The sequence below is a fragment of the Callithrix jacchus genome, chromosome 19 (genome assembly GCF_049354715.1).
Source record: "Callithrix jacchus isolate 240 chromosome 19, calJac240_pri, whole genome shotgun sequence".
NCBI classification, from domain to species: domain Eukaryota; kingdom Metazoa; phylum Chordata; class Mammalia; order Primates; family Cebidae; genus Callithrix; species Callithrix jacchus.
In genome coordinates this window covers 39,655,613-39,672,500 of record NC_133520.1, presented here as the reverse complement: position 1 = coordinate 39,672,500, position 16,888 = coordinate 39,655,613, and the positions used below count along the sequence as shown (strand labels likewise).

General features: G+C 43.2%; 2 protein-coding genes across 13 annotated transcripts in view; one reads left to right on the top strand and one right to left on the bottom strand.

Annotated features, from left to right (window-relative positions):
• Positions 1–13,130, bottom strand: part of TFB2M (transcription factor B2, mitochondrial) — a 24,769-nt gene extending 11,639 nt beyond the window's left edge. For all 3 annotated transcript variants that reach the window (XM_003735273.7, XM_017966680.3, XM_017966679.3), the window contains exons 1-4: positions 12,695–13,130; positions 11,238–11,326; positions 3,368–3,521; positions 2,328–2,476 (exon numbers count right to left, since the gene is read on the bottom strand). In XM_003735273.7, the coding sequence (XP_003735321.1) occupies positions 2,328–2,476; positions 3,368–3,521; positions 11,238–11,326; positions 12,695–13,010 (708 nt within the window). In that variant the 5' untranslated portion in view covers positions 13,011–13,130. The remainder of the gene's footprint in view (positions 1–2,327; positions 2,477–3,367; positions 3,522–11,237; positions 11,327–12,694) is intronic.
• Positions 13,131–13,197: 67 nt separating this feature from the next.
• The window catches only part of CNST (consortin, connexin sorting protein), a 103,365-nt gene continuing 99,674 nt past the window's right edge, over positions 13,198–16,888 (top strand). For all 10 annotated transcript variants that reach the window (XM_078357173.1, XM_054248219.2, XM_035281123.3 and 7 more), the window contains exon 1: positions 13,198–13,536. The gene's annotated coding sequence lies outside the window, so the exon portion shown is untranslated. The remainder of the gene's footprint in view (positions 13,537–16,888) is intronic.

The following is a 16,888-nucleotide window of genomic DNA, read 5'->3' as shown; positions in this document are numbered from 1 at the left end:
TACCTCAAAATGGATCAAAGACCTAAACATGAGAGCTAAAACTAGAACACTCCTAGAAGAAAACACAACGTAACCTTTATAACACCAGATTTGGCAATGATCTACTTAGCTATGACACGGGTCCCCAGTCCCCGGGCCATGAACTGGTGCCAGTCCATGTCTTGTTAGAAACTGGGCCATGCAGCAGGAGGAGAGTGGCAGGTGAGCAGAAGTGTCTTCCATATTCCACTGTTCACATTCCCACCTGAGCTTCGCCTCCTGTCACACCAGCAGCCGCATCGGATTCTCGTAAGAGTGCAATCCCTATGGCACATGCAAGGATCTGGGCTGCGTGCTCCTTAGAGAATCTAACGCCCGATCATCTGTCACTATCTCCTATAGTTTCAGGAGAACAAACTCAGTGTTTCCACGGATTCTACATTATGGTGAGTCGTATAATTATTTCATTATATATTTCAATGCAATAATAATAGAAATAAACTGTACAATAAATGTGATGCGTGTGAATCATCCTGAAACCATCACCGCTGCCGTCCATGCAAAAACTGTCTTCCACAAAACTGGTCCCTGGTGCCAAGGACGTTGGGGACCGCTGAGCTACAGACGACACAAAAGGCAGAAGCCACAAAAGAAAAAACAGACAACGTGGACTTCATCAAAATTAAAAACTTTGGGAATCAAAGGACACAATTAACAGAGTTAAAAGCCAACCCACAGAACGGGAGAAAATATCTGCAAAGCGTGTATCTGACAAGAGACTGACACCCAGAATATATAAAGAGCTCTTCAACAAACAAAATAACCCATTAAAACGGGCAAACATCTTAAAACAGACATTTCTTAAAAGATAAACAGCCAATAAGTACATAAAAATATATTCAACATGACTAATCATTAGGAAAATGCAAATCAAAAGCACAGTGAAATAGTGCCACTTCACACCACTAGCAGAGGTACCACCAAAAACCAGAAATCGGCTACTAGTAATGACGTGGAGAAACGGAAACCCTTGTGCGACGTTGGTAGGAATGTCAAATGGTACATCCATGATAGATGACAGTATGGTGGTTCCTCAAAAAACGAAAAATAGGCTGGGCACAGTGGCTCACGCCTATAGTCCCAATACTGGCAGGCTGAGGCAGGAGGACTGCTCGAGTCCCATAGTTGGAGATCAGTGTGAGCAACATGGCAAGACCCTATCTCTACAAAAAGCTAGGCCTGGTGATGTGTGTCTGCAGTCCCACCTCGGGGGTGGGTTGAGAAGACTGTTTGAGCCCAGGAGTTCCAAGCTGCAGAGAGCTGCGATCATGTCTCTGTAACTCCTGCCTGGGCCACAAGATCCTGTCTGTCTCAAGAGAAAAAAAACAAAAAAAACCCTAAAAATTATATGATGCAGCGATTTTGCTTCTAGCTATACACTTAAAGGGATTAAAAGCAGGACTTGAAGAGGGAGTTGTAAACTCATGCAGCATTATTCTCGACAGCCAAAAGGTAAAAGCAACCGAACGTCACTGATAGATGAACATACAAACTGTGGCATATACACCAATATATATATATTTGTGAGACAAAGTCTTGCTCTGTCGCCCAGGCTGGAGTGTAGTGGCGTGATCCTGGCTCACTGCAACCTCTTCCTCCCAGGTTCAAGCAATTCTCTTGCTTCAGCCTTCCGAGAAGCTGGGATTTCAGGCATGTGGCACCACAACTGGCTAATTTTTGTATTTTCAGTAGAGACGGGGTTTTGCCATGTTGGCCAAGGTGGTCTCAAACTCCTGACCTCAAGTGACTAAGGTGCCTTGGCCTCCCAAAGTGCTGGGATTACAGGTGTGAGCTACCGTGCCCAGCCACAAAGGAGTATTATTCAGGCTTAAAGGGGAATGAAATTCTGACACACGCTCTAACGTTGATGAACCTTGAAAATATTACGCTAAGTGAAATATGCCAAACACAAAAAAATACTGTAAACTTATATAAGATGCCGAGAATAGTCAAAGTCACAGAGACAGAAAGTAGAACAATGACTACCAGAGGATGCAGGAAGAGGACAACAGGGAGTTGGTAATTAATGAGCAGAGTTTCGGTATGGGATGGTGAAAACTTTTAGCGATGGAGGATGGTAATCGTTGTACAGTGAGAATGTACTCAAAAGCACGAACTGTACACTGAAAAAGCAACCTGAATCTAAAGACTGCTCTACAGAAGTTAAAATAAATCTTAGACTCTCAAATGTCATGAGCCCTCCATTAAAACTGCACAGATGAAGACTACTCAGAGAAAAATTATAGAACTCTTTCAAAACAAAAACTAGGTGTTTGTTAATAACATACCTGGAATTCTTTTTCATAAATAAGCACATTTAGTTCTATTCGTCCATATTTATATATAGAAGTACAGGAATATAAGTTATGTATAAGTTTCCAAAGTATCTTCCTTTCACTCCTAATTGGCAACGCTCCAATTACTTTTAAAGGAATGCCTGTTAGGAATAGAAGCAAAAATATCTGAATAAAGTTCTTAGCATTTTGTCCTATGCCCAAATGTTATTGAGACAAACTAAGTTAACAAACTATATTAATTTCAAGTTTATTTCAATTGAAACTATGCCTCGGGCCGGGCGCGGTGGCTCACGAGGTCAAGAGAGCGAGACCACCCTGGTCAACAAGGTGAAACCCCAGCTCTACTAAAAATACAAAAATTAGCTGGGCATGGTGGAGCACGCCTGTAGTCCCAGCTACTCAGGAGGCTGAGGCGGAGGTTGTGGTGAGCTGAGATCGTGCCATTGCACTCCAGTCTGGGTAATAACAGCGAAACTCCATCTCAAAAAAAAAAAAAAAAAAAAAAAAAAAAGAAACTAAGCCTCAATATCTTTCCTTGGCATGGAATTTGGCTTTTGGGGAAATAAACTGGTCAATTGTGTCCAGGCGAGGGAAATGCCATATTCAGAGTAAGAGCATTTGCTCATAAATTATAATTATACACAAATTCAGTCAGGCATGGTGGCTCAAGCCTAAATCCCAGCACTTTGGGAGGTTGAGGTAGGCAGATCACTTAGCGTAGGAGTTCGAGACCAGCCTGGCCGTCATGGTGAAACCCTGTCTCTACCAAAAATACAAAAAAATAAGCAGGTGTGGTGACACACACTTAATTCCAGCCACTTGGGATGCTGAGGCAGGAGAATCTTATGAACCTGGGAGGCAGAGGTTCAGTGAGCCAGGATCGCGCCACTGCACTCTAGCAGGGGGACAGAGCAAGACTCCATCACAGAGAATAAAGAAACAATTACACAAATTTCATCAACGGGTCAGGTTTACTGCTGAAGAAACCCAGCAAATCACAGGCAATTGCTTTAGTACATTCCAGAAATTACCTGCTTTCCAAGGAACCACTTCTAGTCCCAAAGTCTGAAAAAGGTCTTGTGAAGCCATAGCGGGTGGTTTTATTGCTCCGGTGCCTTTAGGATCCATTCTAAAAAAGTCACAGTAAATCACTCGTAATTTTCCATCCAGATTTTTCCCTAGAGACTAAAGAGAGACAAAGATGACACGTTAAATATTTTCAGCATTAAGGCTACTTTGCAACAATACAAAAGCTCTACTTCAAAAAACCAATAATAAAATGTAAAAATAAAAATAATTACCTTTTTATGAAAAATATTTCTACCTCCATAAAGATGTAAAGAAAATATTACTAACCTCCCAAAAACTTAACAGAGGAAATAAAAATCAATTACCTGAAAAGTGGCAAAACTACAATATTATTACCAAGAAAAGGCCCCATAAACAGAAATAACCTATCACAAATTCTGATCTATCTGTTTACTTTTTTTTTTTTTTGAGACAAGCTATCACCCAGGCAGGAGTGCAGTGGTGCAAATTTATTAGATGACTGCAGCCTTGACCTCCTGGGCTAAAGTGATCCTCCCCGCTCAGCCCCACAAGTAGCTAGGACTACAGGTGCATACCATCATGTCCCACCAATTTTTGGATTTTTTTGTAGTGACAGGATTTTGCCATGTTGCCCAGGCTGGTCTCAAACTCCTGAGCTCAAGAGACCTGCCCACCTTGACCTCCCAAAGCGTTGAGACTACAGCTGTGAGCCACCGCACTCAGCCCCATTTACTTTCTTTATCAAAATGGCTTTAGCTGTTCAAAAGCCTTTCATGCCACTCTATAATTGCTTAGCAGTGGCTATCTGGAGCACTGGGCAAAGACTCTGACAGCATGGTTGGCTTCATACAGAGAAATGTAAGCCATCTGCTTTGGTCATGGGAAGAAAAAATGAAAGATGTTTCACAGTAAGGAAAAACAGTTAAAATATTAAAGTGAAAGGCAGATGGATTCAAGAGAGTGCTTTTCTACTAGGGGAAGCTAGTCAGCAATCCACCAAATGAACTGAGCTCACCTCCAGAATTTTCAGGTACTTTTTCTAAAGACAGAAGCAACTATCTACCTTGTTTGCTGAAGAGGTCTAGTATACCTCAGTCTTCTCACTGCTCTGATTTGCTGATCTTGCAAATCTTGCAGTAGTATTACAGACCTTAGTAGTTAGGGCAAGAATCAGTTACAGACTCCATAAATTTAATTTGGAGTTACCAAAAAAAAAAAAAAAAAAATCAGTAAAGAAACAGTATGTTTTTAATGTGTACATTGATGTTTCCGTGCATAGAAAATTCTGTTAACATTTATAAAGGTTGAAAATGATTTACCTTAAAGTCATTAATTCAAATACCTAGTTTTTCTTAAGCATTTGAGTTCAACCTATGAATATTATCCTATTTCTAAATCTAGTTTTAAAAAAAAGTTTCTTACTTTTTATCTAGATGAGTCTCACTATGTCACCAGGCTGGTCTCAAACTCCTGGCCTTAAGTGATCCTCCTGTCTCAGCCTCCCCAGTGCCTGTCAAGGTGTGTGATACTGTGCCCAGCTCAAACTCTAGGAAGTTTTGGCTGGGTGCAGTAGCTCACACCTGTAATCCCGGCACTTTGGAAGGCCAAGGCAGGTGCATCACCTGAGGTCAGGAGTTTGAGAACACCCCGACCAACGTGGTGAAACCCTGTCTCCACGAAAAATACAAAAGTTAGCCAGGCGTGGTGGTGTGTGCCTGTAATTCCAGCTACTTGGGAGGCTGAAGTGGGAGAAACTGCTTGAACTCCGGAGGCAGAGGTGGCTGTTAACAGAAATGACGCCACTGCACTCCGGCCAGGGTGACAGAGTGAGACTCCATCTCCAAACTTGATAAACAAAGAAAATAAAAAAGAAAAAAATCTGGTAAATTTTAACAATCGCTTTCAAGGGGAGGGCCTAAGAAGACTGGAAGAAGGGAAAGACTGGGGGCGGAAATTATATATATTTGGTCATGTTAATTCTGAGATAGATGCCTACTCTACGACCTACGTAGAGATGCCAGGTAGAAAGCTGCACACCTGAACAAGGTGCTCAGTGGAGTGGTCCAGGCTGAAGACACAAATGTGCAGGAATTTGGCTGTTGAAAGTAATTTAAGAGAGGGGTCTACACAGGGAGAAATAGTGGGTAGCCCTGAAGGTGGAGTTCACCCAGTATCTAATGACAAGAAACTGAGAATACAAGTAAGGAGGAAAATCAGAAGAGCGTGGTGTCACGGAAGCTAAAAGAAAGCGCACCCATATAATGCACACGATGATGTTTAAACTCTAAAAACCAGTCAACACGGACAGCAAGGTCGTACAACCCACGGCCTGAGGGCCGCATACAGCCTAGATCGGCTTTGAATGTGGCCCAACACAAATTCATAATCTTTCTTAAAGCATTATGAGATGTATGCATGGGCCTTTTGTTTTTAAAAGCTCATCAGCTATCGTTCATATTACCATATTTTATGTCTGGCCCACACAGTTGACGTTCCAATGTGGCCTAGGGAAACCAAAAGATTGAACACCCCGATATAGCATTGACATAATCTTACAAGTTACCAAAAAGGCATTTTAATCTTTGTAATTAAGAAAAGCTAATGGATTTCCATTTGATGAAAATGTATAAACAGCGTAGGCGTGGCGGCTCATGCTCGTAGCCTGGTTTGAGACCAGGCTGGGCAACATGGCGAAACCTGTCTCTACTAAAAATATAAAAAATGAGCCAGGTATTGGGGCATGTGCCTGTAATCCCAGCTGCTTGGGAGGCTGAGGTGGGAGCATCACCTGAGCCTGGGAAGCGAGACTGCGGTGCGTTGTGATTACAGCACCGCACTCCAGCCCGGGAGATGGAAGTGACACCCTCTCTCAAAAAAGAAAAACGAAATGTATAAACAATGAACACTTCATGGCTTCATTACACTTGTATTCTGAGAGGACACCACACATTTTTGCTTTCATTCAACAATTTAAACATGGTAATAAAGCTCCAGGATAAATAATTCCATTCACACATCAGAGAGATCACATTTGAAAAATCAACTAGATTGCATTAGGATTCAAAAACTGGAAGGAAAAAGAACATAGAAAAGGCAAGTAACCCTTAAGTTTCTACCAGTCATTAAGTTAGGTACTTTTCATTAAGTTTGTCTCATTTGCCGGGCGCAGTGGCTCAAGCCTGTAATCCTAGCATGTTGGGAGGCTGAGGCAGATGGATCTCCTGAGGTCAGGAGTTCGAGACCAGTCTAGCCAACATAGGAAACCTCATCTCTATTAAAAATTCAAAATTAGTTGGGTATGGTGGCGGGTGACTGTAATCCCAGCTACTTGGGAGGCTGAGGCAGGAGAATTGCTTGAACCCGGGAGTTGGAGGTTGCAGTGAGCCGAGATCCCACCATTGCACTCCAGCCTGGGCAACAGAGCGAGACTCCGTTTCAAAAAAAAAAAAAAAGTCTGTCACATTTAAACCTCATCAGAATCCTGTACAGGTGGGTATTCCCATCTCTTATTCTATATATAAGATAAACCAAGGCTTGCACAGGTGAAATCACTTATCTGCCCACGGGTCTGACAGCTGATTAATGCGAGGGCTGGGATTGGGCCAGATTTGAAGACTTCCGATCTATCCTCGCTAAAGTAAGACTGGGTTTACCATAAAAGCTGATGTCTCTTCAGCTGAACATACAGAGCTATTTCTGCAACAGTTTTCACAATTCAAATAGATATACCGAACCATGATTTATAATTAAGGAATACAATCCGCAACATGTATATCTGTAGCACATTCCTATTTGAAAATAAACTGTTTCTGCCTGAAACACTGTCACCGTGGAGTACTGGAAATTTCTTTTTCCCCCAAGATGGGGTCTTGACACCTTGCCCAGGCTGTTCTAGAACTCCTGGGTTCAAGCCATTCTTCCACCTTGGCCTCCTTCCCGACGGGCTGGGATCACAGGACTGGACCACAATGCCCTGCCAGAGTCCCGGACACTTTATGAGGGAAATGGGAGAGAGAAAATTCTAAATTTAGATTACAAAAAAAAAAAAAAAAAGAAAAAAAGGTAAAATGTCACCACTGAAAAATCCTTTCCGTTTTCAGGAACAAACTTTAGGCTGCCAGAAGCATTATCCACTAAGAATACCACTTGAAGTCCCCGACTTAGAGCCATAAAAGCTGTTTACCCATTGTTACTTCTCTTTTTGTTCTGGCAAATAGGTGAATTCACACAAAATTTTATTTGAATGGCTTTTCAATTTACCATAACAATGGTTACTAAAAAGTGAGAGAACAGGTAATAAGGGTTGAGTACAAGTTAGTGCTGGTAGAAAATAAGAACCTTAATGGAGAAAAAACTAGTTCTAATCAAAGACTAGATTTAGTCAATGATGTTTGTATTTTTACCTTACATTTATAGCTTCAGAAACATTTTGTTATTGATATTCCTATCATAATTATTGTTTCAAAAATTCTCTAGTTCTTGACCTTCCTTTTTTCATTAAAGCAATTGTTTTAAAATTAAACTGTTACCTTGAAGATCTTTTTTTTTTTATCTTTTGAGACTGAGTTTCTCTCGTTGCCCAGGCTGCAGTGCAGTGGTAAAATCTAATCTCACTGCAACCGTCACCTCCTGGGTTCAAGGGATTCTCCTGCCTCAGCTTCCCAAGTAACTGGGATTACAGGCATGAGCCACCAGGCCTGGCTACTTTTTTGTGTTTTTAGCTGAGAAGGGGTTTCACCATGTTGGCCAGGCTGGTCTTGAACTCCTGACCTCAAGTGATCTGTCTGCTTCAGCCTCTCAAAGTGCTGGGATTATAGGTATGAGCCTCTGTTGCAGAAATAGCTGTTATGTTCAGCTGAAGCGACATCAGCTTTTATGGTAAACCCAGTCTTATTTTGGCAAGGATAGATCGAAGTCTTCAAATCTGGCTAAATCTCAGCCTTCACACTTACTAGCTTTTAGACCCATGGGCAAATAAGTGATTTAACCTGAGTCTTGGTTTATCATATACAAAGCCTCAACCTTGAAGATCTTATAGGAAAAAGCAACTACTGTGTTACAGAGTAACCAACTTTATATATAAACAAAGACATTTTATTTAGTACAGTCTTAATTACTTTGTGAACCTGTAGATTAACCTTTAAATATGGGCTTTTTTATTTTTTCTCAAACCAGGATAAATGTTATCTTCTTCTTTTTAATTTCCAAGTTGAAACTACAGGTGATCATGCTTACTGAATCACATGTCAGGATCTTAAATCTTGGGACAATTTTGTGTTCTTTTTTTCCTTACATTTTTGAAACTCCACCAGATTTAACATCATTTAAATCACCTAGTTAAAACCTTCAATTTTTTTCAAAACAGTAAGTTGTAGAAAAACACTAATTTAATGCTTATAGTGTTAAAAGAATCAAACAACTGGATCTGACACACATTTTCACAATTTTTTGTTGTCATTATGCAATTTTGGATACAGCCGTTCTGCATGGTTTCAGGAAGTTGGCATAGGGAAGTTTAAGTTTCCTAAATTGAATCTGAAGATTACAAAAGAGGGAAAGAGGCTGGGGGTGGTGGCTCACGCTTGTAATCCCAGCACTTTAGGAGGCTGAGGTAGGAGGATCATGAGGTCAGGAGTTTGAGACCAGCCTGACCAACAAGGCAAAATCCCGATTCTACTAAAAATACAAAAATTTAGCCAGGCATAGTGGCATGCACCTGTAATCCCAGCTACTCAGGAGGCTGAGGCAGGAGAATCACTTGAACCTGGGAGGCAAAGGTTGCAGTGGGCCAAGATAACACTATTGCACTCCAGCCTGGGCGACAGAGTGAGACTCCCTCTCAAAAACATAAAAAATAAAAATAAATAATAAATAAAAGAGGGAAGGAGAATGAAAATAAAAGTCTGGATAAAGATGCAAGGAATTTCCACTTCTTTACTGTTATGTGAATGTGCCTGCTTTTTTTTTTTTTTTTTTTTTTTTTTTTTTTTTTGAGACGGAGTCTTGCACTGTTGCCAGGCTGGAGTGCAGTGGCGTAATCTCGGCTCACTGCAACCTCCACCTCCTGGGTTCAAGCGATTCTTCCGCCTCAGCCTCCCAAGTAGCTGGGACCATAGGCTCTGTCTGCTTTTTAAGAAGCGCAATCACTGAAAAATCTATTTGGATGATGCCATCATTCTAGGCAACTCTATCTGACTACAGGTTGAGCATCCCTAATCAGAAAATTCTGAAATGCTCCAAAATGTAAAACTTTTTGAGCGCCAACATGATGCCAAAAGTGGAAAAATCCACACCTGACCTTGTGTGACAGGTTGCAGTCAAAATGCAGGCATATAACAAAAAGTTGAGGTTATAAAAATCAAAGGGAGTCATCTAAGACAAAAACCATTGTTAAGGACGCAGATGACTCCATAGGGAGCATTTTGAAAAGCCAGCTGGCAGAATGTCTCCTTATCCCTAATGAACCCAGTTCCTGGTCCCTCAACTGCTTCTGATGTTTCTTCTTGCCTAAGAAAAAAAGAAAATGTGGCATACAGTAACCTTTTAATCAACACACAGCACACAGGAGACTGAAAGCCTGCCACTGTGTGCTTCTGCGGTTCAACAGCTGGCACAGGTATTCTGCTGCTGCTGCTGTGCTGCTTAGCTTCTCTGAACACATCTTTTTTGTTTTTTTAATGAAAATCACCTGTACATGTCAAGGAACACATTTTGTTTTAACTGTACTAATGGTATGTCATATTTTTTATTGTTAAGCACTTAGTGTGAATAAGTATAAGAAAATGATGGGTTATCAGGAGCATATAAATTCAGAGTCAGGGGCTGAGCATCGTGGCTCACACCTGTAATCCCAGCACTTTGGGAGACCCAGGTGGGCAGATCACTTGAGGTCTGGAGTTTTAGACCAGCCTGGCCTACATGGTGAAACCCCACGTCTATTAAAAATACAAAAATTAGCAGCGTGTAGTGGCAGGCACCTGTAATCCCAGCTACTTGGGAGGCTGAGGCAGGAGAATTGCTTGAACCTGGGAGGCAGAGGTTGCAATGAGCTGAGATTGCACCATTGCACTCCAGCCTGAGTGACAAGCGTGAAACTCTGTCTTTAAAAAGAAAGAAAGGAAATTCAGAGTCAGGGATGATGACGATGTCAAACGGCCAGACTGTTCACATGGGTGGCTGACATAGTGACACCTTAGCTTTCTAATGGCCCAATGTATACAAATTTTGTTTAATGCAGAAAACTATTTAAAATATTATACAGAATTGCCTTTAGGCCTTATGAATAAGATGTATCTGAAACAAAAAAGGCATTTTTAGACTCGGGGTCCTAACCCCAAGAGATCTCATAATGTATATGCAAATATTCCATAATATGAAAAAAACTGAAATCCAAAACACTTGTGTTCCCAAGCATTTCAGATAAAAGATACTTAAGTTGTTTGCCAACCTTTCTTGCCTTTGAAACCCTAAATCTAGAGGTTACATAGACCCAATAAGCTAATATTAGCACTTACTGCAATTAGACTCCAAGCTCACAGAAGACAGGAGCGCAGCACAGCTTAGGAGAAATGAGGAAACAACTCTAGGGATACCAGTCATACACTTTGTTCAAAGTCACCCAACTAGGCTGTAGCCGACCTAGAACTAGCAAACAAGTCTCAGAACTCCTCATCTTTCAGCCATTCAACAAGCACTGAATATTAACTGTATTCTAGTCATTGAGAATAAAGAAGACATTTAAGAGATGGTCCCCTAAAAGAGATTCTATTCAGAAAACTGTGTGCTTGATACCTTAAACCACTCACAGGTAGTTGACCGAACAATAACTACTTTTAGAAACTAAAAATATACCTCCAGATGTGGAAGAAAAGTTTTGTCACTTTCAAGGGCAACCACTTTGGCACCAACTTCAAGTAACGCCTGAGTCAGGATTCCAGGACCTAGCATATTGACAGAATGAAAAGTTTATTTGCACAAGAAACAACATAATCTCTTTCGGCATCAAACTTTTATCTGATTTTAAATCTGACAGCATCCCCAAAGGAAATGTCACTCTCCTTTCTACATATAAGGAAACAAGAGTTTAGATATAGTTATTTGACTCCAACGTCAAAAGTGGTGCAGGTTGGCTTTGAAATCATTGTCAGTGACAGCAAAGCTTGCACTCTTTCTTTCTTTTTTTTTCTTGAGACAAAGTCTCGCTGTGTTACACAGGCTGGAGTGCAGTGGGGCAATCTTGGCTTACTGCACACTCCGCCTCCCGGGTTCAAGCGATTCTCTTGCCCCAGCCCTCTGAGTAGCTGGGATTACAGGTGCGCGCCAGGCTAATTTTTGTATTTTTAGTAGAGACGGGGTTTCATCATGTTGGCCAGGCTGGTCTCGAACTCCTGACCTCAAGTGATTCACCCACCTCGGCCTCCCCAAGTGTTGGGATTTCAGGCTTGAGCCACGGCCCCCCGCCAAAACTTGTACTCTTCGTCACCATGATTCACTACTTCTTAGAAGAAAAAAAAATAGATTGCCTCTAGCCTATCACTTCCTCACGGATCATATGCATGCTTTAAACATCAAAGAGATTGTCAAGCCTAAACAGAAGTGACTCCTCATAATATGAAATGCTGCTTTAAAAAATTACTATTCCGGCCGTGCGCGGTGGCTCATGCCTGTAATCCCAGCACTTTGGGAGGCCAAGGTAGGCGGATCATGAGGTCAGGCAATCGAGACCATCCTGGCTAACACGGTGAAACCTCGTCTCTACTAAAAATACAAAAGTTAGCCGGGCGTGGTGGGAGGCGGAAGTTGTAGTGAGCGGAGCGAGATCGCACCACTGCACTCCAGCCTGGGCCACAGAGCGGACTCCGTCTCAAAGCCTATGAATCTTGCATTCTCAGCATCCTGCTATGGTCTATGGGGGATACACGGAAGAGTAAGATAAAATCATTTTTTTAAGTTGGCAGGGGCTTGCAGCTCTTCTGGGGATCCAGACCATGCTGGGTACATGGTGAAACCCGTCTCTACTAAAAATACAAAAGTTATCAGGGCGTTGTGGCGCGCGCCTGTAGTTCCAGCTACTCGGGAGGGTGAGGCAGGAGAATCGCTTGAATCCGGGACCGGGAGGTTGCAGTGAGCCGAGATCGCGCCATTGCACTCCAGCCTGGGCAACAGAGCGAGACTCCATCTGAAAAAAAAAAAAACAAAACCCAAAAAACCCCCCAAAAAACATCGTCTTAAATAGCACCCAAGGACGACCAATAAGTTTGAATAAATGATGAACAACATCCAAGAAAATGCAATCCGACTGGACTCACCTGGATTGCACTCCAGAAATAGATGTGAAGGTTTTTTTTCTTTTCCGCGTACGAGTTGCGCCATGGTCTCAGCCAATCTCCGACTGGTTATGTAACGGCTAAAGTCTAAGGTGGACTTAGACTTCACCCGCGAGGGCGATTTCCTGAAATCGGGATCCGGACACAGCTGCGGAGCGGAGTCAGACAGGCCACGGCGGTTCCTCGCCTGCAAGGGCTTTCGCGTCGCCGCTCCAGCGCCTAAAAAGCAAAAGCGACCAGCGCCCACCAAGGAGGAGAGCGTCAGCCGCGGAGGAAGCCCGGCCACTGGGATCCACATGTTCTTGGGTCTCAGGCCCGTTGGGAGGATTACCCAGGGTCGCTACTACACTGAACCCCATGCAGGGTATCCCACGTGAAACATTTCCTGGCGTCCGGGCCTCGTCAGGCGGAAGTAAACACTATAACCTGCGCATGCGAACAGAGGAGGCTTCGGGCTTTTTCTCCCTCACTTCCGCTTCCGTCCCGTCTCAGCCGCCCAAGGATTGTGAGTGGACCGATGAGGAGAGCGACAGACCATCCGGCTTGTGTCCAGACTCGTACTCTATGGTTGTCCGCGCTCTGCGCTTCCCCTCTAGCCACCAGTGCTCTATGCTCCGCGGTCTAGGGCCGCCAGCTGCCAGCCGGCCGGTCGCGAGAGGTGCGCAGAGGGAGGCGGGGCGCAAAGGCGAGAGGTGTTTTCTCCACCGGAGCCACGGGAGACCCGAGCAAGCTCCGTGACAGTACGTCGGCCGCCATGTCAGCGAGTGGGGCTGGAAACAGACCCGGCGCCCAGCGGTAGCCCTCCTTTCGCCTCCGATTCCCAGGTGAGGAGAGGAAGAGCGGGATGCAGGGGACCCGCCGGCTCGCGGCGCGGATGGAAAGCCTTTCCGAAGCCCCTCGCTCCTCCCCCTGCGCTGTCCTCCTCCGGCAGCGCCGCCTCTGCCCCCGCGGTGAGGTGTAGCCCGGTCCCCTCGCCTCCGCCCCCTCTCAGGTCGCCTGTTTTCCTCTCTTTTCTCAGCTACTGTGGGTCTCCTATTGCTGCGCGTCGCGCCAATTCCTCCCTCCCTAGGGAACTCGCGCCAGAAGTCGTTCCTCGCCCGGCTTCCAGAGGAGCCTGCGGCTTCCACTGTCTCCATTCCTTTCTGCTCTGTGGCCCACAGCCGGGGGTCCCCACCCTGTGGATGATTTTCATCCCCCCCCCCCCAACACCTGATCCTCCCCATCACCACCACGTTGGTTGTCTAGAACCGCCTGGTGTCTCCCTTCCGTTCCTCTCTCTGGGCCAATATGTTCCTTAATTTTTTATTTTCAATTTGAGTGTTTGAAAGACTTAAGATTAAAAATTAAGATTTAAAAGCTTACAATTCCTCTCAAAGCTTAAAGAGATTAAGACTTTAGAATGCTTATTTTATTCCTTGTGTAAACTTAGGGATGCGATTTAAAAGACCTAATTTTGGACACTAAAAATAGGATGCTGTAATGGAATCTGGCAGTCTTTTTTAACCTATCGGGCAATGTTAGAAGACACGGTTCTTTGAGAGCGTTTTCGGTGTTTCAGGATCAAACTCAGAAAGAGCTTTTCCCCTTTATACTTACCACCAAGGCATGAAACGGCAGCCGACCAACTCCTCTTAAAATATGTGCAATCCTTTCTGCTTACTCTGCTGACAGCGTAATTGAGTTTGGCATTGAAATGCACAAGGAAAAGGTTCCTAAGGAATGTGTCACCTAGCAAATAGTCTGAAGATTATACTCAGCTGATGAAGCTCAGAAGAATTGACAACCAAGTATGACCTTTTGTGGATTAAAAATTTCTTAGGACGTCATAGAAAATATCTAACCAACTGTTGTACAAGCTCTGGAAACTCACTCATTTGATCTTAATGTCCTTGAATTCTTTTATCATACAAATTTCTCACTGACAATTTTCTAGAAGTGACTTTGCATCCTCTGAACCTCTCTGCATTACTGAGCTGCCTTCCCCTCTCCCCTTGAAAAAACATTTTCATAGATTCAGAAATACACTTTTTTTCTCCCTCCAGGACCTGGGGTCCTAAATATTTTTAAATCAAATAAAATAGAATGCAGTCTCCATGGTTCACTCATAGAAATGTGTCGTTGAATTTCTTACTCTTTAAATATACTTCAAAAAAACACATTGTGTTGGCTGGGTGAGGTGGTTTATGCCTGTCATCCTGGCACTTTGGGAGACTAAGGCAGGAGAATCACTTGCGGCCAGGAGTTCGAAGCCAGACTGGGCAACACAGACTCTTTTTCTTTTCTTTTTCCTTTTTCCTTTTTTTTTTTTTTTTGAGACAGTCTTGCTCTGTCACCTGGGCTGTAGTGCAGTGTCGGCTCTCCGTAACCTCTGCCTCCTGGGTTCAAGCAGTTCTCCTGCTTTAGCCTCTCGAGTAGCTGGGATTACAGGCATGCACCAACACACCTGGATAATTTTTTGTGTATATTTAGTAGAGATGGGGTTTCACCATATTGTCGAGGCTGGTCTTGAACTCCTGACCTTGTGATCTGACTGCCTCAGCCTCCCAAAGTGCTGGAATTACAGGCGTGAGCCACTGTGCCTGGCTGCCTAAAAGAAAAATAAGCACATTGTGGTTTAAAAAACACTGTTGGGAGCCGAGATGGGTGGAGAAACCCCATCTCTACTAAAAATACAAAATTAGCTGGGCATGGTGGCACATGCCAGTATTCTCAGCTGCTTGGAGGCTGAGGCAGGAGAACTGCTTGAACCTGGGAGGCAGAGGTTGCAGTGAGCCAAGATCCTGCCATTGTACTCCAGCCTGGGCAACGAGAGTGAAACTTCGTCTCAAAAAAAAAAAAAGAAAAAGAAAAAACACATACTTTAAAATGCACTGTCTTATTTTATAATGTTTGTGCACCAAAGTTAGCCCACTGAGTCCTAGAAAAACTGATGTCATTTTTTATTTTGCTTTTGAGTGGTATTATTTTCTTTTGGTTTTAGGAAGGAGAATTACATTTTAATATTCCCTTTTTACAGCGTTAATAGTTCACTTGTTTGTGATTGAAGGTACTTGAATAATAAAAAGACAGAAATTTGTGTATCTTATTTTTCTGAGGTCCCAGGTGCTGGGAATGTCCATTTCACCTTAAAGATGAACTTTATGATAAGCATTTACACATACTTTATTAAAAACACTTGATTAGTGTGCAGTATTTCTCATCTTTTTTTTGAGAAGTGTGGTTTTGTATGCCTTTTTGAAGTAATCTTTTTTTTTTTGAGATGGAGTTTCGCTCTTGTTACCCAGGCTGGAATGCAGTGGTACAATCTTGGCTCACTACAACTTCTGCCTTTCGGTTTCAAGAAGTTTCTCAGTCTCTTAAGTAGCTGGGATTACAGGCACCCAGCACCATGCCCAGCTAGTTTTTGTATTTTTAGTAGAGATGGGTTTTGCCATATTGGCCAGGCTGGTCTTCAACCACTGACCTCAGGTGATCCGCCCACCTTGGCCTCCCGAAGTGCTGGGATTGCAGGCGTGAGCCACTGCGCCTTTAAAATGGTGCCAAGACAAAGTGATTCTGCTGATGATTTTTACAGTCTCTAGAATTATCTTATCTCAATTAAGTTGGTAGTGAAGAGAAAATATATATATATGTATTTTTTTTTTCTTTTTGCTTTTTACATTTAAATTTATTTATTTATTTGTAAAGGTGGAGTTTTGCTATGTTGCCTGGGCTGGTCTCAAATTCCTGTCTTCAAGCAATCCCCCCACCTCAGCCTCTCAAAGCACTGGTATTACAGGCATGAGCCACCACACCCAGCGTCTTTTGGCTTTTGAATGACAGCTGTAATTGGGAAAGGCCAAGTGATCGTTCTTGCTTGCTGTCAGAATTAAGGCTGTAGGTCTTAGTTTACTGCTGTAGCAGTAGTTTTCAATAGAAATATAATATAAGCTGGTTGGGCGCTGTGGCTTACGCCTGTAATCCCAGCACGTTGGGAGGCCAAGGTGGATGGATCATGAGGTCAGGAGTTCAAGACCAGCCTGGCCAAGATGGTGAAACCCTGTCTCTATTAAAAACACAAAAATTAGCTGAGTGTGGTAGCATGTGCCTGTAGTCCCAGCTACTCAGAAGGCTGAGGCTGGAGAATCACTCAAACCCGGGAGGCGGAAGTCGTGGTGAGCCAAAATTGTGCCACTG